This window comes from Ursus arctos, unplaced genomic scaffold (assembly GCF_023065955.2).
Source record: "Ursus arctos isolate Adak ecotype North America unplaced genomic scaffold, UrsArc2.0 scaffold_11, whole genome shotgun sequence".
Lineage (NCBI taxonomy): Eukaryota > Metazoa > Chordata > Mammalia > Carnivora > Ursidae > Ursus > Ursus arctos.
In genome coordinates, this window is record NW_026622775.1 from 30,105,010 (window position 1) to 30,131,761 (window position 26,752).

At 45.4% G+C, this 26,752-nt stretch overlaps 1 protein-coding gene across 2 annotated transcripts; it reads left to right on the forward strand.

The window, feature by feature from the left end:
- MGST2 (microsomal glutathione S-transferase 2) lies at positions 1-26,555 on the forward strand. 2 transcript variants are annotated; one of them, XM_044384332.3, is made up of 5 exons: positions 1-229; positions 4,640-4,739; positions 17,749-17,819; positions 21,234-21,315; positions 23,444-26,555. In XM_044384332.3, the coding sequence occupies exons 1-5, from the start codon at positions 172-174 to the stop codon at positions 23,610-23,612; spliced, it is 480 nt and encodes a 159-aa protein (XP_044240267.3). In that variant the 5' UTR covers positions 1-171; the 3' UTR covers positions 23,613-26,555. The 2 variants fall into 2 exon arrangements, with proteins under 2 accessions (XP_044240267.3, XP_026355163.3); XM_026499378.4 differs by having other exon boundaries at positions 21,797-25,684.
- The last annotated feature ends 197 nt before the right edge of the window (positions 26,556-26,752 follow it).

Here is a 26,752-nt window from a genome sequence, read left to right on the forward strand (position 1 = left end):
AAAGGTCACCCAGCCGTTAGAACCGTCCTTTTCTTTCTTCTCCCCGCCCCCCCCAGCCTCCGGCTCTGTTTACCTTATAAGGAAAGTCAACATTGCAAAGTTGAAAGTGCGTATTATCATTCCCTGGATTGCAACAAATAGTTCCGTGAACCAGAACGTTCCGTGTGGAAGATGGCTGGGCATTCAATCTTGCTGGCTGCTGTCTCCGTCCTGTCGGCGTGTCAGCAAAGTAAGAGTCTCAGGCAGTGTGTGTGTGTGTGTGTGTGTGTGTGTGTGTGTGTGTGGTAGGGGGAGGGAGGTCTGGCGTTTGAGTTTCATGCTTACTTCCTGGCGGCTGCGGGTGCCACACAGACATAGTCTACTCTGGGTCATCAGCGCTTCCTTCCCTGGGGACGGAGATTTGGAACATTCCAGGCAGTAGTTCTCGCAGAGGGGCCGAGCGAGGCTCTGGGAGCCCAGCGATGCTGCGCCGTCTGTGGCCCACAGCCCAGTTCAGATGAGTGTTAGAAATGCACCCTAACCCGAGGGAAGTGGGCTATCCATGCTAATCCGGAGTGTTCCAGAGGAAACATTGTACCTGCCTTAGACCATGGCTGTGATTTCTTGAACCCTGATCTCTTAAAAATAAACTGCCTACGGCAGGTATGTTTATTAGGTTTAAAAAAATCTGCAGAAATACGAGCTTCAGGTTAGGTGATGAATGTGAAATCTTAAGGCACCTTCCTGCTAGGATTATTAAATAGGGTGTCTCCATTGCCTGGTCATGTAAAGAGCATTTGCTCCGTGGGGGTCACATTTGCTCAATTCTTATCATCTTATCTATGATATCAGCTTAACATGCTAAATGGGGTCTGGACAGTGGGAAGCAAGACTCCGTACATATTTCTTTATTTTTCTAAGTGTGCTCCTCCCAGGAAGGGGAGGGGGCAGAGCCAGGGACTGCTCTGGGTGCACAGAGGGCCGCAGCCTGAAGGGACCGCAGCCCTGGATAAAGTCCTGGCCCGCAAGCACGTTCAGTGTCTTGCCTAACCAGTCCCTTTTGTGAATTTATGAAAATATGATACCATAAGACACACACTTTGTGGTTTGAGTCGCAGTCTTTCCCAGAGTCGAGCAGGATGTTTTATTGCCAACCAAAGCAGCACAGGAGAGCTGACCCAGTGGTTCCCAAAGGCCTCCGCGGAAACATACCAACCCTGTCTGTTTCCTCCTCCTGGTGCTGCCCCCGAGTGGGTCCACAGATGCCCCAGGCTGACAACGGCTCTGTTTGCTGGTGGGTGCAGGGGACAGTGGGAACTGTGGCCAGAGGTCAGGTGGGGGTGGGTGGGGGTGGGTAGAGAATGGAGGAGACTGGGCCAGTGGTGTTTGGTGGTGTTAGAAAACAAAATTCAACTGAATAAGTTGTAAAGACCTGATTGGCTTTATCCAATGAGTCATGAACCAGGCAGCATCCCATCTCCAGATAGAAAGGAGCTCTAGAGAGCTGTACGAAACGAAAGACTTTTACGGGCAGAAGGGGGCAGAACAGGAAGTTGCTAGCAAGGGGTGATTGTGGCAAAGGTCACCTTTTTTAGATAGCATTTATCTATTGGGCAGATTGCCTCACTAGTGCTAACAAGGCAATTCCAGATTGGCTGGTGTAAGGTTCCACTTCTGGGAGAGGTTGGAACCGTAATTAAGTGAGGGAATCAAGTCTCGGTTTGGTGATGTCAGCTTAGCGCAAATGACTCCATTTTGGGCCTGTTGTCTCTTTTTTAGTAGTGGGAGATGGGGAACGTTTACTGATTGGGCGGGGGAAAGAGAGAAAGAAAGAAAGAGAAGACGTAACTCTTTTGTTGACATTAAGGACGAGCGTTTGCTGCTTCTGCAAAAGTCTGGTGTTTAGGGAGAAGGGACACCATGAACCACGGCAGAAGCAGGTCAGGGTTTGAAGACAGAGTCTCCTCTCTGTCCAGTTCAGCCACTTACTAGCTGGGTGTCCCTGGCCAGGATAGTCTGTCCTTCAGTGTCCTCATCAGAGAGGGTTAAGCAGGCCGCTGGGCGAGAAGTGCCCAGCAGGGTGCGTGGCCTGAGGTTGCTGCTGTCTCTGCCGCTCCCCACAGAAAGAAGCTGGCGCTGGACTGAGAGGCAGCCACAGGGTCCCGGAGCTGAGCTGTGGCGGGGGCGGGGTGGGAGTGTCTCAGTTCACTCACCGCAGCCGACTGCGGCCCTCCAGAGAAAGTGAGGGAAAGAGGGAAGACAGGCACGGCAAATGGAGAATATTCTCAAGTAGCTCTGAGGCGACTGTTAGGGAGGGAAATAAGAAGGATGCGGTCCAGAAAAGGTCAAAGAGCCTTTCCACCTCGTCTCGTGACCCCAATAGGAGCCACGGTGTCTCTAAGGCCCCTGACCTGGAAGAACAGAAAGGGGCTTCTCCTCCCGGGGGAGATGTTGGCCCAGCGGCATCCTTCGGCCCGGCGCTGTGGGTGGGCTGGGAGGGGAGCATTTGGCGGAAGCTCGTCCCGCCTGTTTGCCGCTGCCGCAGACGTGCGTGGCAGATGCTATGGCTCGCCAGGAGGAAGACAAAGCTTTCACATACAGCTTCGTTTCGAAGCTCTAGGTTCTCGCACCATTGCCCACGTGGAAGGAGCGTGGAAGGAGCACACATCTTTCATTGTTTCCATCTTACAGATGGAAGCCAGAAGCCTTCCAGGCGTTTTCTCCAAGACCGTGGTGCTATGGTGGCAGCAGGGGACACAGTGGCCTCCGTATTCCCCCTCCGCAGACACATCTCCTTTTTGGCTCCAGCGGGGCCCATGAGTCATTGGCGCCTCCAGATTGGGGCCGCCTTGCGAGGATTTAGCCCGGGCTGGAAACCGTCAGTGCCCAGTCCCACCTTTTCTGGATCCTCTGCCCGCTCTGGCTGGCTTCAGGGAGCCACTGCTGGTTGAATGAGAGACTCCAGCTAAGCACTGATACGCATTAGATGTTCAGCTACAGCGTTTAAAACCTGAGCGATGGGTTATTTGTCGCAGAGAGGAAGTCGGGGGGAGGGAAGAGGCCTGCTGTGCGAGCCCGTACTAAAGCAGGCCCACTATTTACTGACTTGTCAGAGGGGAGATGGTATCGGGTCTCAGGGGGAAATGCATCACAACGAAGACTGTCACACAAGCTAGAAACGTGGTGCGCCAAAGGAAATTAGTTTTGAAACATGAGCAAGTAAGAAATGCATGCTCAGGTCCTAAAATCAGTGAGACCAGAATCGTGTTGGAGAGAACTGGTAAGGGAACGAAACCAGGAGAAATAATCCGAAGGGAAGTCATAGACCCCAGAGTTAATTGTGGGGCAAGAAGAAGAGGGTGATAGGGCGGGAGGTGAGAACAACTGACCAAGGAGACTGTGTGGGTCTGGAAGCCTGTAAGGGTTACAGGGCTGGTCTCCAGGTGCAAGTGACCCTGGTATTGGGCTTGGATGATCTCATGGCACAAATGCGGCCAAGGAAGGAGAACAAAGTCATAATCATTTCATAGTGGGGAGACTGAGTCAGACAGGGAGGCATCGTCCCCAAAGGGTTTCTTGTGACCCCCCCCTCCTGGCTCTCGTCATCTCTAGGTAGCCACTGATCTGCTTTATGTCACTATGGATTCATTTGCATTTTGGGGGATTTTATATAAGTGAAACTATACTGTTCTCTTCTGATCTGGCTTCTCTCATTCAGCATAATATGTTTGTGGTTCATCCATGTTGTTCCATGTGTCAATTGTTCATTCCTTGTTACTGTTGGATAGTAGTCGTCTGTAAGGATAAACCACAGATACCACAACTTGTTTATCCATTAGCTGGTTGACCAACATTTGTGTTAGGGTTTTCCAGAGAAGCAGGACCAATACAACACACACACACACACAGGGCATTTATTTAAAAAAATTGGTTCATGCCTTTGTGGGGGCCAGCAACTCTGAAATTTGCAGGGCGGGCTGGAAGGCTGGAAATTCCAGCAAGAATTGGTGTTGCCGTATGGAGCCTGAAGGCAGTGTGGGGGCAGAATTCCTTTCTCTTTGGGGAACCTCAGTCTTTTCTCTTCAGGCCCTCAACTGATTAGACGAGGCCCACCCACATCAAGGAGGGTAATCTGCTTTACTCAGTATCTACTGATACAAATGTTAATCACATCCAAAAAATATTTTCACAGAGGCATCGAGACTGGTGTTTCACCAAACAGCTGGGCACCATGGCCTAACTTAGTTGACACAATAAAATTAACCATCTCAGAGTTGTTCCTAATTTTTGGCTATTATGAATAAAGCTGCTATGAACATGTGTGTACAAGTTTTTGTATGGACATATGATTTAATTTCTCTTGGGGAAATAACTAGGCATGGGTGACTGGCCATATGGTCTACGTTTGTCTAACTAAAAAAAATCCATTCCAAATGGTTTTCCCGAGTGATTGTATCATTTTATGTTCCCACCAGAGTGTATGAGAATTCTGGCTGCTCTTATAGCCTTACGTCTCTTTTTTAATTGATATGATTTGTCTTTTTAATTTTAAACATTTTAGTAGGTACGTAGTAGTATCTAATTTTGGTTTAAATTTGTGTTTTTCTAATGAATAGTGATGTGCCACATTTTAATCATTAATCCCTCTATACACTTGCAGGTTATTTTGCTTTGCACGTAGGAAAAGCAAGATTAAAATACAAAGTTACACCCCCGGCAGTCTCTGGGTCACCAGAGTTTGAAAGAATATTTCGTGCACAGTAAGTAATGCTTCCCCCACCCTTCAGGGATCCGGGCCTACCACAAAGAGAGAATTCTGACCAGGGGAAAGAGGGACAGAGAAGGTATCCCATTGTAACAAACCATGCTTCACAGCCAAGCCGCTTCTCAGGATGCTTGAAGCTTGAAGTATCTAGCACATGGAGTCTCTCCCCACTGTATTTTGAATTTAGAGGGTACATTTACAGAAAAGGCTGGGATCTTAGGAAAGACTGCTGTACATCTCTAAGCACAGCAGTTTGGTTAAAGATTAGCCCCTTGAGTAACCCGAGAGTTCGATAGCCTCCAGCTGGATTAGCTATGGCATCAATTTTCTATCTTTATTTTTCCTTTCCACTTGAAACAGAGGTGGGTCAGTATTATCCTCTGTCCGTGAGCCATTTCCTAAAATCCCAAATCTGTGAGAATGAGAAAACTTTCCATTTCAGACATACTTGTAGTGATTTTGATCAGCTTGTCTTTTCAGATCCACACAGAATGTTCCATCATAAACACCATGGATTTGGCCGCTGCAGATGCTAGGGCTCCCTTTAGACCTCACCCCCCAAATAAGTGCTTTTAGAAACATTGCATGTGTCACCATTTATATGTCACTTGGTTCTTTTGTTAATACTTTGGGATTTTTCATCTATGTCATGAGTGACGTGGGCCTATAATTTTCCTTTCTTATATGATCTTTGTCTCACTTTGATATCAAGTTTATACTAATCTCATGGAATGAGTTAGAGAATTATTTTCTCAGAGAATTTCAATAAGATTGGGAGAGTGTGTTCCTTCAGAGTTGTTAGATTTTGCCTGTAAAACGATCTGACCTGATGTTTTCCTTGTGGAAAAAATTTTAAACCATGGAATTTGATTTCGTTAATGATGATTGGATTATTCAGCTTTTTATTACATCTTGAATCACTTTGGGCAAGTCATGATCTTTGAGCTGACAGCATTGTTCTCTTGGCCTTCTCTTTGCTTCAACAAGAATTGCACAGACTTCCCCAGGCCTGAAGTGTGGGATGTTAATAGAAGAGATAATTTTAAGAGGTGCATAAACATGTTTTTTTTCAACAAAATTTTGTTGTGGTAAGAACATGTAACATGAGATATACCCTCTCAAAAAATTTAAATGTATAAAACATTATTGTTAGTAGGGGCACAGCGTAGTACAGCAGATCTCCAGAGCTTGATCTCTTGCTTGACTGAAACTTTATGCCCAACATACGATTTTCAGTAACATTGAACAACATGATGAGAAACTCATTTCCATTTCAATTGTCTTTGAATCTTTATCATATGTCAAGTGGAAAGTATTGGTTTAGTCCCAGTATGTCCCACACTCCAATATTTATTTTTATCAGAGTAATACATGTATGTCTGAAAATAAAGTGAGATTACAAGCTTGAAAGCAACAAATAACTCTCCTTGCTGCCAATCCAACCCCAGAGACAACCATTGGCACCCTTCTGACCACTGCTTTTGGTATTTACTTCCATATTTATAAACATTATGCTTTCACTGCTATTTATTGATTCATAAATTTTAGACGTTATTAATTAGCTTCCTTTTATGGACGAAAGAATTTCGTGTCTCTCCACTTCTTCTTTTCCTGACCTTCACCTTATAGTACAGTTATATCACTTTGTTGAGTTAAACCAATAGCCAATGTTTATATTATTGTAATTAACTAAGTAATGTTCAAAGCTGAGTCAAATAGTATAGTATGATTTCATCTCCTTGTGAAATTTTTGTTTTACCTGGGGTTAATGATTGCCTCTTTCTTTATTTGTTTCCTTAGTTTCATTGTCAACTCTTAACAGAACTAAAAATCTTCTCTTAATACATTCAAATACATTAATCTAGTAATACCATTTGTTTTATTTCTTGGATCATTTCTGCTTGAGTCCTCCATCTTTCTGCTCTAGTCTGGAGGATGTTTTTTTAAACCTGCTACACGCAGTCATTGTGGGACTTTTTGTCATCATCCTAGGAATTTTCCTTATATTCTCCTGATTTGGATTGCCTGTTTTCCTGCATTTCCTATTTTCCTGTGTATTGGTCTTCTCTCATTTTCGTGGAACATACCCTGCAGAAGTTTCCTGAGAGAAGATGAATAGTTGGTCAAATTTTAAGACTTTACTTTTCTAAATGCCTTTATTCTGCCTCACAGTTGATTGATGGCTTGGTTAAGCATGTATTTCTATGTTAAAAATCCTTACCCTCAGAATTTTGAAAATACTCCTCTATTATTTTCTAGTTTCCACTGATATCATCATGATGTTCTATGCCATTCTAACTTGTGATTGTTTGGAAACTGTGGAGGCTGTAGGATCTTCCCCTCCTCGCAGTGTCCTAAGATGTTATGGTGCTGTGCTTGCTTGGAGGCATTTGTCTGCACTACGCTGAACCCTAGATGAGGCTTTTTTTACAGCCTGAAAGCTCATGTCTTTCTGTTCTAGAATTTTTAAAAAATATCTTTCCCCCTGAATTTCTTCTTCTTCATTTTCTCTGTTCCTTTATTCTTTTTTTTTTTTAAAGATTTTATTTATTTATTCGACAGAGATAGACACAGCCAGCGAGAGAGGGAACACAAGTAGGGGGAGTGGGAGAGGAAGAAGCAGGCCCACAGAGGAGGAGCCTGATGTGGGGCCCGATCCCACAACGCCAGGATCACGCCCTGAGCCGAAGGCAGACGCTTAACCGCTGTGCCACCCAGGCGCCCCTCTGTTCCTTTATTCTTAAAACATATATTAGTTGTATGTTGACCCCCAGATGAGTCACCTAGTTTTCTTTTATCTCTGGTTTTTCATCTTCTTGGCCTTTGTTCTTTCTGAGAAATTTCTTGAACTTCTGTTTACTAATCTTTAAAAAAATTCAGATATCAATTTTAGTTTCTAAAAATTAATTTTTATTCTGTGATTGTTCTTTAGTTATTGCTGCTGTTATCAAATCATCCCTTTTCTATTTTATGGATACAGTTTAATCCCTTATATCTGAGGATTTTAATGATAATATTCTTTAAAAAATTCCTTGTATCATTTCTTTTTTTTTCCAAGTTCCTTCTTACTTGTCTATTTTAGCCTTTGTCTTTCATTTTTATTTATTATTTGCCCATTACATATCTGTTGAGCGCCTCTAGATATGTGGCACTGTTCCAGTAGCTTATGATGTATCAGTGAAAAATTAGACAAAGATCCTTGCCCTCTTGAAGTTTACCTGATAGTCAAAGAAGACAGAAAGTAAACAGGTAATATTATAAGGAAATTCTATATTATGTAAGAGGTAGTAAGTTGAGAAATAAAAAGGAGAGCATTGTAAGGGGCCTAGGGGTGCGTTGCTGGGGGTGAGTTGGGGTGGTTGCTATTTAGTTGGTCAGTGTGGACCCCACTGAGAAGGTGACGCTTGAGCAAAGGCTTGAAGCAGGTAGAGTTAGCCATGTGAGCGTGTAGAGAAAACACTCTTGAGGCAGAGAGAGTAACTAGTGCAAAGACCCTAAGTGGGAATGTGCCTGGTGGGTTAGCAAGGAAGTCAGCATGGCTGAAAGAAGGAGCTGCGGAGTAATAGGAGGTAAAGTCAGAAAGGGAATGGAGGGATTATATAGGGCCTTAAAAGCCGTTGTAAGGACTTTGACTTTTCTCTGAGTGAAACAGAAAGTCATTATAAGGTTTTGAACAGAGGAGTGATGTGATCCTATATTTTAAAAGGACCCCTTGGTCTGCTTGGCTAAGAACAGTCTACGGAGGGATTGGTAGAAGCGGGAAATTCGGTTAGTAGGCTAACTTGAACCGGGGAGGTGGCAGTCGAGGTGGTGAGAAATGGTCAGATTCTGGATATGTTTTGAGGCTACAGCCAAGAGAATTTCCCGACGTGATAAAGATGGAGTGCGAGAAGTGTTCCGAGCGACCTCAGCGATTTGGTCTGAGCATCCCAAGAGAACAGAGAGAGACGACAGAGAGAGAAGGCAGCAGGAGGAGCGGTTTGGCGGGGGAGACGGGGAGGTTCTGTTTGACCTGCTGTGTCTGACATGTGACCTACGCTACAGCGAAGGAGAGGCTGTAGCATTGTCATTCACCAGGCCACTCGGATCCCTTCTTGTTGCGAAGTCAACAGCCTAGTACGTTGTTCACACATCTGAGTAGAGGGACAGCAGGCAGGTGGATAGACGAATCTGCATTTCAGCAGAGGGATCTGAGCTGGAAATACAAATTCAAGAGTCATTGGCACATGAAAATGATTTAGAACCGCGACACCGGAAGAAATCTTTTTTTTTTTTTTTTTTTCCTGGAGGAACTCTTTAAGGGAGTGGGTGTAGATAAAGGAGAGAAGAGGAGCAAGGACTGAACCAGCCTTAGAAGTCAAGAAGACGGGGGTCCAGCAAAGAGATCTGAGCAAAGGAGATCTTAGAAGCTTTACTCAAATGTCAAGTGGTTTCTGATTGGCTATCTGTGCCAGTTTAATAAAGAGTATCAGAAAATGATCTGGAAGCTCCGTGTGCATGGGTGGGGCTTACTGAGCGGGCAGCGCCACCAAAGGGTGATTGATCAACAGCAGCGGCTTTCTTTTGGAGAGCCCCAAACGTCAGTATCTGTAGGTCCTCTTTCTGGGACCATTTGGTTTCTCAGAGAAAACTCTTAAGCCTCCTGTGGGGACAGGCAAGTATGGGTGGGATGAGGGAAGAGGATGGGTATGATAGGTCTCACTTCTAGCAACCTGAAAGTGTGGTGGCTGAAGGAAGGAGGGTTCTTCCAATACACAGTATGTAGGTTCACACGGATTCCAGTATAGGATCTTATCCCTACCCTCCATTGTTCCTGGACCCCCCTGCGACTCTCTGGTTCCGGTTCTCTAGACAATAGACCTCCCATCTCCTGGGATGGGGAAGTAGGGGTGGGGCTCCGAGGGGGAGGGGAGCTAAAGCACTCCTTACTAGAGTCTGTCAACCAGTTCTTCCCTTTTCAGCCTTTGGCCTCAAAGGGACCTGGAGTCCCCAGTTCCCGAGCTGCTTGGGGTTCTGGGATGAGCAGTGTCTTAGTCCTCATTGGCCCTTCCTTCTGCAGGCATTAGGCTTTGTCTGTCTGCACTCTGTCAGCTCAGCTGCTCTTCCCCTGAGTGCTGTCCTTCCTCAGAAATTGGCAAACATCTCCCTTCCACTGCTGTGTCTGCTCCCGCATTCTTTGTTCTCGATGACTTTATATCTATTTTTTTCCCTTTACTGGCATTTTAGTGAGGTTTCAGGAGGGAGAAGAAATAAGCACGGGTTCGATCTGTCACGTTTAGCAGGGAGTCCTTGTGATGTGTTCGCAACACCTCTTGAACATCCGTTCTCCTGTTCGTCAGGGAGGGTCTCGTGCTCTGAGCCATCAGCAATCAACAGCATCTAATGAGAACTTGGCAAATTTTGTTCTCATGGGATTTATTTTTATACTTTATTTGGAAAGTGATGTTCTTTTTCTACTCATAAATTTCATTCTCCCTAATTTAGGTAAAAAAAGTAGTTGATTTATAGAAAAATAGTAAGTGTTCCATGGAGACGCTAAAATTTTGACAGTGATATTTTAATGCCTGAAGTTTGGGAGACACTGTACTAGTTATAAAAATCATCCCAGGAGGAAATTCCACATCTTCCTATCTTGCCTTCCGCCATCTAAGAACTTTCCGTTGGGGAGTTGTTGGGCTTCCAACACACTCAGTCGTCGGGCTGCTTCTGGTTCTGTTTGTTCTTAAACTTTCCACATGTTTGATTTCTTTCAAGTTATTGCTCTCTTCCTTCTCTCTCCCCCCCCTTTTTTTTTAAAGATTTATATATTTATTTTAGAGTGCGGGTGGGAGTGAGGAGGACGAGGAGCAGGGGGAGAAGAGGAGGGAGGGGGAAAGAATCCCAAGCAAACTCTGTGCTGAGCACAAATTCCATCTTGGGGCTCCATCTCACGACCCTGAGATCATGACCTGAGCTGAAACCAAGAGTGGGACACTTAACTGACTGAGCCACCCAGGTGCCCCGCCCCTCTCTCTTCTCTTCTATAGCTGGACACCATTTTGAAATACTTCTCTTAAGTTGCTGTTTATAAAAAAAAAAGTATACACACCTAATTTCTTTGTTAGAAGTGTTTTGTTTGTTCTCATTGATTAATCATGGCAGAATGAAGAGGGGTTAAAAAATAATGGCCAACAACTGGGGTGGAGGGAGTGAGGAGTCATAAAATGCCTTCAAGAGCATAGTAGTAATTGTCCTGGGTTCTCTCTGAAGGGTGAGTGGGGATGGCCTACTCACTTCCCTGAATTTCTTCTTAGATGTTCCATAGCACAAGACCAAATCTTAGCTCACACTATAAGGTTTAGGTAAATCAGGCCAAATCAGATTGAATTCACTGCTAGTGAAGCCATTTTAATTTTATCTGAGGTAGTTAGGGCAGGATCCCCTGGGATAACCAGGTCATTCCAAAGCCTTCTTGGCTATTCTTGTCTTCAAGGGTAGGCTCTCTTGAGCTCTGCAAATCCCTGAGAGGAAATGCACTTCTTTTCTGGCTCTCCTGAACCAAAGCCTTGAGTCCTTCAGCCTCCCTTGAAGGTCTTATGATCGTGGCTATATCAGAAATGCTGTCTTTTCCCCTGCTCTTTTTTCCTCCTGTTTTGCCCTAAGTATGGCCGAGAAGCCTGGTGTTAGAACTAGTCCTATCTCTAAGTGGAAACTGACATCTCCTAACTATCACTTCAGGGTCCCTCTGACTATCACAGAAATACCTATTTCTTGTCTCAAGCTCACCTCAGGTTGGATAGTCATTTGCCAAGCAGAGGTGATTATTATGGGGCCCAGTTTACCCATATTACCAGCCCAGGGCCTCTTCCCCATTCAGTTCCTCTTCCCCTCCTACAGGGAGGGTCTTGGAGAGGACTCTGTCTAGAGTTTTGCAGTCTTTTGCTAGAATACATTTTTAGAATACATTTTTAAACTTGTGAACAAAGCAACTATAGTTTCAACATGGGCCATTCCTTCATGTTATTGCTAAGCTTAGAAAATTCTATCTAGTCTAATTTGAGTACCTTGATCCCTTTAGATTGAAGGCTTTTATAAATCTAAAAAGTAGATCCAAGTAATACCTTGATCTTGTTGCAATTTAAGTACATTCCCTCTGATTCTATTCTCACCAGAAGAGAAGAGCCTGCTAATGACCCCAGTCTTTTTCATACAGTTGGGGACCATTATTAATATCTTTCATCTTCTGTATTTTGAGGCTAGGTAGTAATAATTCTTCAGCTTTTCCCCCCAGTGATTAAAAAATTTTGGTTGTTCTCTTTAGACTAAGATTTTTCATACTATTTCTAAACTGGAAACCTAGAAGCATGTAGTGTCCCAACAATGGTTTTGTCAGCGCTGGGTAAGATAGAAGAATTTCCTGGGGCGCCTGGGTGGCACAGCGGTTAAGCGTCTGCCTTCGGCTCAGGGCGTGATCCCGGCGTTGTGGGATCGAGCCCCACATCAGGCTCCTCTGCGGGGAGCCTGCTTCTTCCTCTCCCACTCCCCCTGCTTGTGTTCCCTCTCTTGCTGGCTCTCTCTCTGTCAAATAAATAAATAAAATTTATATTAAAAAAAAGATAGAAGAATTTCCTCTTGCTTAGTTCTTTGAATGTACCCCTATTTGCTTAATACTGAATGAATCAGTTCCTGTTCCAGAATTAGCCTGCCACAAGTAAACTCAATCATCAGGAATCCGAGTATTCTTTAGGAATAGTACCCACTTCTCACTTTACTATAGCTGTAAATTTTTTGTTTTTGTTGTTTCACTTACTTTTTATAGTCATTTTGAATTCAAATCCTGAAATTTAGAGATTAAAACTAGTGGCTCTAATGTATGTCTGCAAACTATGGAGAAAGGAAAATTCACAAAGGAAAACTTTCAGGTATTCTGCAATACTAGAATTATAAGTAATGTAAATCACTATTTTTGTAATAAGTACACATAAGTTAAAGAGAGACAGTAAACATGGCTCCATTTTTCTTACAAGTGCACTCATCTTAGATATTGGCTGAAAGCCTAAGATGTACTTATCCACGGAGTTAGAAAGGGCTAGGGGTCCCCGAGGTGAGAGACTAACCCTAAACGATGAGCTCTTCAAACCGTAGCATCCTCTTCCAAAACCATCGGTATTAGTCAGCTTGGGCTGCTGTAACAAGATACCACAGATTGGGTGGTTTAAACAACAGACATTTGTTTTCTCACACTTCTGGAGACTAGAAGATCAAGATCTCGATCTAAGATCAAGGTTCTGGCTGCTTGGATTTCTGGTGAGAGCTCTCTTCTCTTGGCTTGCAGATGGCTGCCTTCTTGCCATGTCCTCACTTGTCGTTTCCTTGGTGTGTGCATGTGAGCACAGAGAAGGAGCTGGGCAGAGTGAGTCTGGTGGGTGTCAGAGAACTCTCTGGTGTCTCCTCTTAGGAGGACACCGATCCCATTGGATCAGGGTCCCACCCTTCTGACCTCATTTCGCTTTAATTAGTTTCTTACTCCACATCCAGCCACACTGGAAGGTTGGGTCTTCAACCTATGAATTTTGAGGGACACCAACAGTCAGTCCATGCCAGCACCAGATAACTCTGTCACACAAGCTGGCCGCGTCTCAGGTGGCGGGGGGACGAGAAGCAGCAGGAGTGGGGATGAGCTGTAAGCCTCGCTCCCTTAGCAGCACCCCTGAATGGGGGGTTGGGCTCCTGCCCTCCTGCCGTCCGTGCCACCTGCCCTCTGGTGTTCCCACACAAGGGTTAACTCGACAAGGAGCAATTCAGATAGTTATGAATCTCTATAGAAAGATTAGCCCCAGCACCTTTCATCCGTGAGCCTTTTCGGAGCATATTAACCTGTTGCTCTGACCCTCAGCCAGTGTAATAATCGAAAAGACCTTCCAGGGTCAAAAGTCAGCAGCCGGAGGCTGGGTCATCTGTTAATAGAGCAAGCCGCTCCTGGCGGTGGGCGGCCCACTGCTTCCGAATGAGTCACCCCAGCAGAAGGAGAAAGAGAAAGGGGCAAACAAGAACTCGAGAGGGGAGAACGTCCTAAGAAGCCTTGAAGTTGCCTTGTCTGTTTTATTTCTTAAACGTGTTATACTATTAGAAAGGTACTCTAGCTAATCAGATTTTTCCCTTCCGTACCTCGTTCACATTTTCTATGAACAAGAGCGTCCTACACAGTCTCCTATTGTGCCTTTATTAGAAATCTACCAAACAGCAGAGCTGTTCAGAAGACTGTGAGGTCAGAGTTCTCCCAAGGGACGCGGCCATGCTGCGGGTGCACGAGGTAATCTGCTGTGAGGGTGAGGACATTCGGGAGCTTCTATTTATATTTGCTCTTAAAATCTCATTCTTTAATTCCTGTTTTGTGTGTGTTTTAGAATGTACATGATATTCTTTTCCTGTTGATTCTGTGAGCTGTGCTAATGGATCAGCCCCATATTCCCACTGCTTTAACACAATGGAAATGTGCCGCCCGTTCATGTAGGGTCCCCTATGGGGGATCCTGGGGGAGGGGCCTTCCACATGGCCGTTTCGAGGCCTGCGCTCCGTCCATCTCAGGGATCCGTCCCCATCCATGTCCCCAGGGCTCTCCCCACTCAGCCAGTGTGTGGGGGAAGGGAGCTTGGCACAGCCGCTTCTTAACCATCTGGCTCAGAAGTGACATTCTACTTTGTCTTTCCACTGGCAGGAAATAGCCCCGCCCCGATCCTGGACGGCCGCGCGTCTGGTCGCTGGCCGGGCAGCTACTGCGCAGCGCAAACGCACGCCATCTTTGTGGCCAGCTGGCCGCCTCTGCTGCGTGCAGGAGGACGTGTGTGTGTGTTTATGGGGCGTGCAATCCTGAGAACTATACAGTCAACAAAATTTGGAGACCTGTGCTTTAGGAACTGCTCAGTTTGGCTGTCAGGCCACTGTTGGATTCTTTTTTCCAAAATGAGGTGACCTGAGCGGCACAGTTCACGATGGAGGCAGGATCAAATGGTACTTAGTTCGGGACTGTCCTCACTACCGCCGGCCCTGGGGCCAAGTGGGGCTCTGAGGGGCCCCACAGCCAGGCTTTGGAGTTGGGAGTTGGGGACGAACCCTGAGGGGTTTCAGCAGCTTTAATGACTCCATCTCTACAGGCTCCTTTGGGTCATCCTTTCTGGTGACCAGCTCTTTCCAGTTTGCCTGGCGCTTTCCCACTCAAAGTGCCGTGTCCCAGGAAACCCTCAGGTCTAGGCTGACCGAGACATGGATCTGGGACCATCCTGGTTATAGAGTTCAAAGTCCCATGTTCTGAAATCCTGCTCAGTCTAGGGCAAACTAGGAGGACTGGTCACCATACTCTCCTTCTAGCAAACTCTTTCTGTTATTGCCCCTCGGTAGAATGTGGGGCATGTGGTGACATCTGCCTATAACAAAGGAAACTCTTCTCCCCTCATCATTTTATGGGAAGTTTAAATATCAAAAGCGCACAGGATTCTTGAGCAAAGAGGGCTCTGACCAGGGAAGAGGAGACAGATGCGTCTCCCTCAGTGCGGGCACATGGGAAAGGGGACAGTCCGTCAGTGGCCGTAATCAGCTGCCCCCTCTCTTCCCTGTGAAGGGAGATGGGCACAGTGCTGCCAGCTGTTTTCTGTTGCATTTGGATACTTTTCCTAAGGCTCACCTATCCTAAGAGGACAGAACATATCCGCTCTCATGTCCAAAAGAGACCAGAAATTATTTTCATTTTAGTTTTCTTGTCAATGTAACTGTAATTAGTCACTGATAGGATTGTGAAGAACACGTTTTCCGAAGTCGGTCCCCTTGAGTTAAACAATGTTTGTGGAGAACTGGCTGTGAACGAGCTATCTTGGGACACATCCAGGCAGGAACCACTGAACTGCGGTGGCAGAAAGACCTGGTCGCAGGCTGGTGGTCGGTGGTGGGGGGAGAGGTCATACTGAACAGGTAGAATGGGTTGCAAGGTCAAGCAATACCTGGTGTTCTGGGCAGGCAGCTACAGAGGAGAGCATCGGCATGCAGCCGGGCCCGGGCCGTCAGACAATTACTTTCGGTCTCTGCCAGGTGATATTAACACATGGTCAGAGCCTCCTTTCAGAGGGACTAGGGCTTAAGGCAGGTCAGCACAAGTGGGGCCAGGAGCAAAGGATAATGAGCACTGCTAAGATCTGAGGCCAGGGTGAGACCAACAGTGACTAACTGCTTATAGGGGACAAAGGGACTCGTTTCTTAGGAGCAGAACTGCCCAAGTACTTCAGGCTCCTCCCTCGGGGAGCACAAATGCAGTGACAGTCCCACCCTTGCCTGAATCTCAATGGCTTCTAACCACCCCTGCTTCCCAGGACCTCAGCACCCCGCCCCCTATCTTCTGGGTCACTTCCCAGAGTCCCAGGGTTGGTGCACAGGGACCCAGCCCCTGCTGGTGAGTGCTTTAAAGGAGGGATCGTGCCGCTGTCCTGCTAGAGTGCTCCCCCAAATCCTGTGGCTGCAAGCCCCATTAGCTTTCAGAGCTAGGTGTTTTGGGGGCCCAGCCCTCAAGCGGAAGTCTTAAAAGGTGGCGGGCTCTCTGTGGGGTCCTCGGGGAGAAGCTTCTGGTCTGGTGCTGGGTGGGGGTGAGGGGTATGGCGAAAGTGTGTCGCAGCCTTTCCCGCCTGTTTCAGTGTGGGTATTTGGAGGAGTCACTCAGCAGCTTTTGGGTTTCTTTCAGAGGCAATTGCTGTGTGTGTGGCTGGGCAATCCGTGTATCCGTGGGAGGAAGGAAGTTCCAGAGCCACCTGTTGGCCGTCTCGGTGTCAAAAGCAAAATAAAACAACCTTTTTTTTTTTTTTTAATTAAGAAAAGAAAGTCACTCGTGGTGACCTTGGCTAGAAGATACAGGTCTTAAAGAACCGGTATCAACTATTTCCGGGCCAGTTGTCTCATAACCTTAGGTACCCAAGCTTGAAGGAAGAATGTGGAATCATTTCAAATTCTCTGCACTATGCCGCTGCCACCAGGATTAACACACGACATTACAGATGACAGAGTTCTTTCCGGTTGTGATACAGCAAGGAGCTCAGCCAACCTAACCAGGATCACTTGGGGGCACAGCGCGGGAAGAATGACTCTAACTCATCTTTTTTCCCTTTGCTAGGTGCAGATGAATTATAGTTCCCAGAGAACTGTTCCTTTTTGCTTAAAATAGTATCAGATTTTCCGTCCAAGTTTTCTATGAATAGAGGCCGTCTGACTTGATGTTAGGACAGAGCTTTGGAATCTGGTGGTGACACAGTGCCTTTGATTCTCTGCAAGGCATCGGTCAGTTTGTGCTCTCGGGACTTAGTTTTCTTCTCCGTAAAATGGGAATGAAAAATACTCATTTACTTCAGGAGATTTTAGGGGGATTATTGAAAACTCTATTTTAAGTGCTGAGTAACTCAAGTGGATGGCAATGAGTGTGTAGGGATTTTTGGGAAGAAATCTGATTACTATAAATTGTGTTATTTCCTGGGTTCTTTAGAGAAGATGCAGAATGAATTGTAGGCTTAGAATCAGGACCATCTCAAGGTCTGTCTTTTGGAAAAGAGCTAGAATTCATTCCTGCTACTGGCGGCTTACGTGTAGGAAAGTGATTCTTGGCCCTGATCTGAGGTTTAAACAATGTTTGAGTCTTACCTTGGAAGAATCATTTGACATGAAAAGACATCTAAGTTTTCATGTAATATATTATTTTTATAAGAAGAGATTAGACATTTACCTCCGGATGAAAGAATAATATTTTGGTGTATAGTTTTCTCATAAAATAACCCATGTCTGGGCGCCTGGGTGGCTCAGTTGGTTAAGGGTCTGTCTTCAGCTCAGGTCAAGATCCTAGGGTCCCTGCATCATAGGGTTTCCTGCTCAACAGGGAGCCTGCTTCTCCCTCTCCTCCCTGCTCCTGCTCTCTCTGTCACTATCTCTGTCTCTCTCTCAAATAAACAAATAAAATCTTAAAAAAAAATAACCCATGTCTTTATTTTTTCCTGCAGACAAAACTGTGTGGAGTTTTACCCCATATTTCTGATTACATTGTGGATCGCTGGATGGTATTTCAATCAAGGTAATTTTAAAATACAATCAACTCTGTTCTAATGATGCCTGTGGTTCTTAGAACCATTAAGGGACAGATGTGCAACCATATATCTACTGATCCCGGAAACCGTTTTAAACAAAACAATCCATGTCTCTGTGCATCAAAGAGCAATGCCCTGCAGATAAGCTAACTTTGGCTTCATTTCAATTTAATTCAGTAATAAAAAAAAACCCAACTTCGAACAAACTGTATGCTGGGCATTCCCAGATGAAAACGACATGAGCTCTGTCTTCAACTCTGATTCCTTAATTCTAGTTTCTCTGCAACAGTTCACCCTAATTATCATAGCTGTTATTTATTGAGCACTTACTATATACCAGGTCCTGTTTTAAATTTCCAAACCTATCCAATGTACAGGATATATAGGATTAAAAGCCTTCCTATGAGGTAGTTCTATAATTAATGCCTCCTTTACAGATGAGGAAACTAAATCACAGGTTAAGTCATTTGTCCAATTTCACCTTCCTCAGTATAGGAGAAAACTGGCTGTCAAGTACAGACAGAAAATACCTGTCTGTAGGTATTTTCCCAAGAACACATGTGCCTTTTCTTACCTTCTCAAGGATGCAGTGTTCCTGTGTGTAGCAGCTCTGCAAACATCGGGGATATCCTTGGTGCGCTGAAGGCCTAACCCAGCTCCGCCTGTTTCCTTGAACAGTGGGTTGGAGCAGCAGCAGCTGCCTTAGTTGGAGAAATTCAATCTCTTTTGGTTTCCGATAACTTTCATCACCTCATTTGGGTCTGACACTGGATGGCTAAGATTTCAATAAACCCCAATCCAGCTGCTTTCAAAGGCAACCCCATCACTGTCTTCTTGTAATTTTTACTGTCAACGGAGGAATTTCAGATAAAATGTCCTTCAGAGAGAGACTTCTTAACTCTAATCCAACTTGCATTTTTGTCCCCTGAGGCCGTGAATGAAGGCGGGTGTTCCTTGTCAGGTAAGACTGCATTAACAGCTCCTAAGGAAAGTGTCTTTGATAGTGGGGCTCAGTCTCTGCTATTTGACCCTTTGAATTTCACTGTAATGGGCAGAATGAGGCCCACTGTCAGAAAAGGATTTTCTGTCATAATTTTCCTTCTTTCTCATGAAAAGTTAGGTTGCCTATCAGTTGCCGTGAATAGTTCTCATTGTCTTTGCGGGAGTTAAGTCATTAGACTGGGGGGGGGGGGTCAAAAGTGCAGCCTGCTCCGGGATCTCCACTTCCTCCCTCACAGGCCAGGTGCCCACCCCCCATCTCCTCTCTGCTTGCCCCCCTCCTCCTCACCCGCAGGCCCCACGCAAGCGTCCTTCCCTCAGGAGGCCTTCCCTGAGCCCTGTCTAAGGGCGGCCGGCCCCCGCTGTTCCATTTGTCCTGCGCCATTTCCTTCACTGCATTTTCAATTCTGTGATGTTCTTCTAATTTTTCTCCTTGTTGTCTGTCTTTGCTGATAAAGACATAAAGGTAGGGAGCTTGTATCTATTTCATTGCTAACCCTAATCCTTAGAATAATACCCGGTATAGAGTAGAAACTAAGGAAAATGTTTGTGATCTAATAAAATATGGAATTTAATTTTATCCAGGATATCAGAGCCCCACAGATAGACTCTAAGTGTGTACCCGAGAGCTCTCGCAATCTGCATCCTTTGGGTGCTGAGGAAGAGAGGGTGTCCCTCATGGTAGGGAAAATACAGATATTTTCTGTTGGACAAGATGGCAGAAGATCATGCCATACTCTGCATTTCTTTAGGTGAAATTGATGTATTGTATAGTGAAAGGCACAGACCATACATGGACCATTCAATGAGTTTTAACAAGTGTATACCCATCGAGAAGCAGAACATGACTACCACTCAAAGTTTGTCTTTTTTAAAGACTTTGTTTGTTTATTTATTTATTTGCGAGAGAGAGCAGGGGGAAGAGTAGAGGGAGAGGGAAAAGCATGTGGGGCTCAGTTTAACGACCCTGAGATCATGACCTGAGCTGAAACCAAGAGTTGGACGCTTAACTGACTGAGCCACCCAGACACCCCCAGAAAGTTTTCTTTTTATTTTATTTTATTTTATTATTTTTTTAAATGATTTTTTATTATATTATGTTAGTCACCATACAGTACATCCCCGGTTTTCGATGTAAAGTTCGATGATTCATTAGTTGTGTATAACACCCAGTGCACCATGCAATACGTGCCCTCCTTACTACCCATCACCGGTCTATCCCAATCCCCCACCCCCTCCCCTCTGAGGCCCTCAGTTTGTTTCCCAGAGTCCATAGTCTCTCATGTTTCATTCCCCCTTCTGACTACCCCCCCTTTCTTTATCCCTCCCAGAAAGTTTTCTTAATGCCTCCTCCCACGTATGCCCCTCCTCATTAGGCACTTTCAGAGACAGAACTATTCCAGTCTTTTTCATCATACTTTAGTTTTGCCCATTCTAGAACTTTCCATAATTGGAATCATACAGTATGTACTCTTGTGCAATGCTTCATTCACTCAGCGAAATGTTGAGACTCGCTGTGTTGTTGCAAGTGTCCGTGTCTTTCTGTTGCTGAGTGGTATTCTGTATGTAGTATGATTATCTCAGTTTCGTTATCCATTCTCCTGTTGATAGGTTTCTGGCCTCTTTCTCATTTTTACTATTATGAATAAAGCTGCAGTGAACATTCTGTACAAGTCTTTTTATGGACACGTGCTTTCATATCTTTTGCGTAAATATATAGGAATGGAATTGCGAGGTCAAAGGTATGTTTAGCTTCATAAGAAACTACCAGAACTTTTCCCAAAGTGGCTGTACTATTTTGCGTTTCCACAGATAATATATGAGGATTCCAACACCGCCAACATTTTGTGTTGTTGGTCTGTTTAAATTCTAGCCGTTACAGTGGGCATGCAGTGGTGTCATCTCGTTGTGGTTTTTTTTTTTTTTTTTTAAAGATTTATTTATTTGACAGAGATAGAGACAGCCAGCGAGAGAGGGAACACAAGCAGGGGGAGTGGGAGAGGGAGAAGCAGGCTCATAGTGGAAGAGCCTGATGTGGGGCTCGATCCCACAACGCCGGGATCACGCCCTGAGCTGAAGGCAAACGCCCAACCGCTGTGCCACCCAGGAGCCCCCCTCGTTGTGGTTTTAAGATACAGTTTGCTGATACCGAATGATGTTGAATAATGTTGAAAAAAGCCCTCGTGTGCTTATGGGTACATTTGCTTATCTTCCTGTTGAATAATCTATTCAAATATTTTCTCCATTAAAAAAATTAAGTTGTTTTCCTTCCACGATTGAATTGTCGGAGCTGTTTGTGTATTCCGGACACGTACACGTTTTGTGAGCATCTTCTCAGTTGTCCTGTCACATGCTGAGAGACCACCAGCATATTCTGTACCTGCTCTATTTTTTCTCTATAGTTTTTGCTACCTGTCTGGGTCTGCTGTACATATATGCCCGTCACCAGTATTTCTGGGGATATTCAGAAGCAGCTAAAAAAAGGTAAGGAGAAGCTACGAATTGGGTATTTCGGCAAAGAGTAGCAGGGGGCAGTCTGAGCTAGCTGCACGTTCCTGAGGGTGTTAACAGCCCCGAGGGTCGTGGTCGCGTGACTGATCTGTGTGGCCCAAGACCCTTCTTACCAGGCCGTGCACAACGAGGGGTGCGACGGGAACGGCACGCACAAACTCTGCCCTCAGTGTGCACTCGTGGCCACCACACTTGAAATCCTTGCAAGAATCGTGCACGATCTCCAAAAACTTGCAAAGGAAATGATCCTGCCCAGTCTCGATGATCTTGAATGTTCAAAGGAGCCAATCTCTGTGGCTAGGCATCCCCTTTAATTTATGTGATGAATCAGAATTTTCGAATGGCAGAAACCTGGACATTCTGGGCGGTGCCAGCAGCGAGCACCCGACCTCAGGCCGCCTCCCTCCATCCCTGCAGCTGCTTAACCCCTCTCTGCCTCGTGTCTGTCCCGTAGGATCACCGGTTTCCGGCTGAGTCTGGGGAGTCTGGCCTTGCTGACAGTCCTAGGCGCCCTGGGAATTGCAAACAGCTTCCTGGACGAATACCTGGATGTCAATGTCGCCAAGAAACTGAGACCCTTCTAATGTCCCCCCCGCCCCTTTGCCCAAATACTTGCAGAAGCTGTGTCCACCCTGAAGATTATGTGGGGTCAGCTGATCAATTTTTAAAAAGAAAAGTCTTTATTCTGTTTTTCCTGAAATGGCTTTGTAGGAACATATCCTTTAGAGAATACCTTTTCTGTTGAAGAATTAAAGTCCGCCACGTAGGGCTGGAACCGTATCCTCAGTGCCCAGGCGCTTTTCTTGAAGCGCGTGCTGAAGTCACAACTGCTCATGTGGGGAGAGAGCAGCCTGACGTGTGCCGGCTCCTCTGTGGGGCCACCATCGTCCCCCGCCTCTGAGACTACTGCTCTTGCTGGAACGTTCCAGACAGCTGCGAATAAGGCAGCCAAGCTGACTTTGCACAGATGGCTGCACGTGGGGGAAGTCAGGCAAACACACAGAGTAGCCAGACGAGAGAGTCATCAACTAATAGCACAAAACAAATCTGGGTGTGAAATCGACTTTATAAAGGAAAAAGGAAAAGAAAGAGGCCTATCATTTTTAAGGAACCATCCAGGCACTAGTGTGCCGTGGATGTCCTTGCCCCTGGCCAGGGGAGGGAGAGTCATGGTCACAGCTGGAGCGAGGGCTGGGTTCTGCTGTATGTCGTCCTGTGTCGCGTGGGATTTGGGGTCAGCAGCTGTTGTGACCCCGCGGTGCAGTCACTGTGTGGCACGATGCAAATGACCCTTCTTTACTTTCTTCATCTTTTTAAAAAAGATTTTATTTGTTTATTTGAGAGCACAAGCAGGGAGGGCAGCAGGCAGAGGCAGAGGGAGAAGCAGACTCCCTGCTGAGCAGGGAGCCGGATGTGGGGCTCGATCCCAGGATCCTGAGATCATGACCTGAGCTGAAGGCAGATGCTTAACCCACTGAGCCACCCAGGTGCCCCTACTTTTTTCATCTTTAAGATGGGAATGAATTCACCTCACAGTCTTCAGGGACTTTAGGAAAATGGAATTACGAGCACATATAACACATTTTAACATCAAGAAAAGGGCTCTCTTAATTTTTCTAAAGAAATCTGGACAGCCTCAAGTCTGTTGTGGGCACCTTCAAGAAGCTGTTGATTGGGACTTTTCTTTTTTGTGGGTACAGAGGAAGTTTTAAAGACTATGGATAATAGGAAAAGAAATAAAGGCATTTAAAAACTAGTGTTTCCAGATTAGTGGGGAAGAGATGACAAGCCCCGCATCTCACGTAGCAGTACTAAATATTTGCAAATACACTGAGAACCTAGTGGTCGGGGAATGGGGATATGAGGCTCCTAGTCTGGTTCCCTTACTCGCTGGCTGTTTGCCTTTGAATAAGGCACCTTGGCAATAGGGGAGCGGAGCGAAGAAGTGAAGACCAGACCCAGCCAGCACCAATCCTGTTCTAGCACGCGCTGGCCCTGCTTCCGCAGCTCTCCGTGGCTCTCGGCCTCCGTTCTCCTTCGGCAAAATGGGGCTATTACTCACTCTAAAATGCTGTGTTTCTATGGTCTTTTTGCTCTTTAGTATTCCGATCAGTTACGGTGACTTGTATGGCGACATTGAATTGTTTTATACATTGAAGACAATAAGGAAGAAAGAATGCAAATTTTTGACCCCAAAGAACAATTACTGCATACTCATATCCTTCAGAAGTGGGGAAAAGAACACAGGACTTTCCCAATCTCGCCCTTGAGGATATATAAATGATTTCTATTTTGCATCTAAATTGGAGCTGTTTAAAAAGGTAAACTACAGGGGTGCCTGGGTGGCTCAGTTCGTTAAGGGGCTGCCGTCCTCTGCCCTCTGATCCTGGGGTCCTGGGATCTAGCCCCACATCAGGCTCCCTGCTCAGCAGGGACCCTGCTTCTCCCTCTCCCTCTGCCCCTCCCCCTGCTTGTGCTCTCTCTCTCTCAAATAAATAAAATCTTTTAAAAAAATGAAAAAAAATAAAAAGTAAACTACAAATACACACCCACAGAATTTGGTTAAAAACTTGTGGAAAAAGAAGATGGGCACACCAGGATATCAGAGCTTTGTATCTTCAAGCATCTGAACCATAAAATTTATTTCCTTTGTTCTAATTCTATTGTCACCAAGGCAACCTCTTGATTATTTTAATTCCTACAAATTTGGCTACAAGGAGGAAACATGCTGGCCAGAGAGATGTGAGTTTCTGATCTGTTTGAGTTATATATGTATATGTTTTGTATATTAATGAGTTGATGGGTTTTATTTTTAGAAATCAGACTCATTGTCTCAAAACAATGTTATGAAAAAAGGGATGGAGAACTATTCTATATTAAAAGAGTCTTAAGAGGCATAAAAACGAAATGGCACAATGGGATCCTTGATCAAATCCTGGTTGGAAAGAAACAGCTCTGGAAGACATTCGGGAGACAATTGGGACAATCTGAACACGAAGTGAGAATCAGGGGATATCAGGGGCTAATGGTAATCGTGTGAGGCATGATAATCTCATGGGCAGGGAAGAGAGTGCCCCGATTCTTGGGAGCTGCGTGTTGAGAGGTTGAGGTGTGCAGTAGCTGAGTGGGGAAAACTTACTTGAAACGGTTCTGCAAAGTGTACGTGTGAAGCATGCAAAGTGCGAATAGTTACTAAACTGAGGCAAGGGTGCAGTTCGTCGTGCCGTTTGTCTACTTTTCTGTTTGATAATGTTCATGGTGAAAAGCTTAAAATCATTTCTAAGAAGTTAAAACCTAAAGCCACAGTCTTGGTAGCTGTGAGGATTTTTTTTTTCTTTTTTAAATTGAGCGCTATATGCTTGCTTTGGGATCTGTGGGCTCGATAGGGCCACGGCCTTAGTGGTGGCCCAGCAGCTGTCCCAGACGCGGCAGGGACACCGGGGTGCACGTGTGGACGCTGCTGTAGTTGCTTCCACCTGTTGCGTGGAGTCCGGCAGGTTGCGGTAGTTTGCCCGGAAGACGCCAGAGTGGGCGTCCAATGTTGTTGGAACTTGAAAAAGAGATGAGAGGACAAAACTGAGGAGAGAAGAAGAGGAAAAAAATGAAAAACAAAACAAAACAACAGAGCACTGGTCATACAAACAAGTCGTCCTGTTCCCTTTCCAGGCATTTCCCCTCCCCCACTTGCCTTTGCAGGGTCGGAGGTGGGTGAGGTGTTCATAAGGAAAAATATCGGGTCATTTGTTTTTTCACCCTTTGTCTCCAGACACAGTTTTCCTTGAAAAGAGTGGTGGCAGGCAGCGACAGTGTCGCTCATCTGATGCTTCCGAATGCTCCTTAACTTTCAGCAGTGAAATACGTCTTTCTCACTGGGACAGATGCTTACTGACTCCCCGATAGATGTTTCCTCTCTGCCTCTTCCCCCATCACACACTGACTGCACTGGGATTTTAAAAAGGCAGTAAGATGACACGTGAGAAATCTTTTCGAAGGAGAAGGGGTTGCCATTCACCCAGTACACAGCACTTTGGTGTGAGTGACAGTGTGTGGTTTTAATCACTCGGGACTAGGAACACTCAACTCCTCTCGGAGCTTCCAGTTTTTACTTCTGTTCGTCCCACCCTCCCCGCCCCCCTCCCCCCGTTCATTCTACAACCTCCTGTTACCTGGTAGAGTACGAAGCCCTTATCAGTGGGACAAAGTGCTGTGTCATACTGTTCTCCACGCTGTTGTGTGCCTTCCTGTCTGGAACCACAGTCCCCCAGGGGTGGGCCCGGCCTCTCCCACAGTCAAATGCATTCTTCTTCTTGGCTGGTATGTATTAAAACACCTTTGTTTTGGGTTTGTTTTTGAGGATTTTATTCTGTGCTTGTGGCCTGTTTTTCTGCTTAACCCAGAGAGTTTTGAATCATGTTTTACTATGCTTTTTCAAGGTTGATGGAAAGTCTTAGGTCAAGTCTCCTAGAAGGGGAGGGTGGATTCACATGTGTGTGATTCATTAGTGAAGGCCCCCCCCCGGGAGGGTAATCAGAACAGAGTGGGGAAGGGCCAGAAGCCAAGTAAGGACAACTTCAGGCAAAGTCCTAGCCTCTGATCCCACAGGGGAGCTCTAGAACATAAATCCCATCTCAGGGCTTGTCCAGACCACCTGACTGAGTTCTCACACTCTTGCTCCAGGGAGTCACTGATTACCGCGGATCTGGAGAAATGTAAAGTTCTAATCATTTCCAACAGTTGTGGATGGTGCAGGCCAAGCCAGGCCTAGGCCCAGGGCAGTCCTTCAAAGAGAGATGCAGCAAGGGCTAGTAGATGTGAGATGTCTCTGGGTTGTGCATGTGTGTGTGTGTGTACACGGACAGTGTCCACTACAGTGGGCCAAGACCCTTGTGTTACTTTCCCTTCCATATATTTCTTGAGGTTTCTTTCTTTCTTTTTTTTTTTTTTCCCCTAGTATGTTCCTTTCAAAGCTGACTTCTCTTCTCTTTGCTACATCCCTTGGGATGCAAATTTAGAAAGTTTTAGTTGTGTGGTTGAATTAAAAAGACTGGGAATGATTGACTGATCTCCACTGTTAAATAAATGTTTAATGATATCACGGATTTTGAGATAAGAACTGCAGTTAATCAATTAAAACCCAGGCATAGTGTATCCGTTTAATTAAGGTTGGAGATCCAGTGACATTCCTAAAATAAACTATACTTTGGATTGATTCAGATAATGATCTTTTATTTGTTTCCTTGTCTTTAAAAGTGGTATGTCAACATCACTTCATTTCTACATTTCCGAGTTCTGTACATTTCTTAAAAGGAAATAAGCAATGCTCAATGTACAAAGTAAAAACAGAAAACTAGAAAAATCTGAATAAAATGGAGCAAGTTGCCATAGGTCATACAGTACAAATTAGTCATTA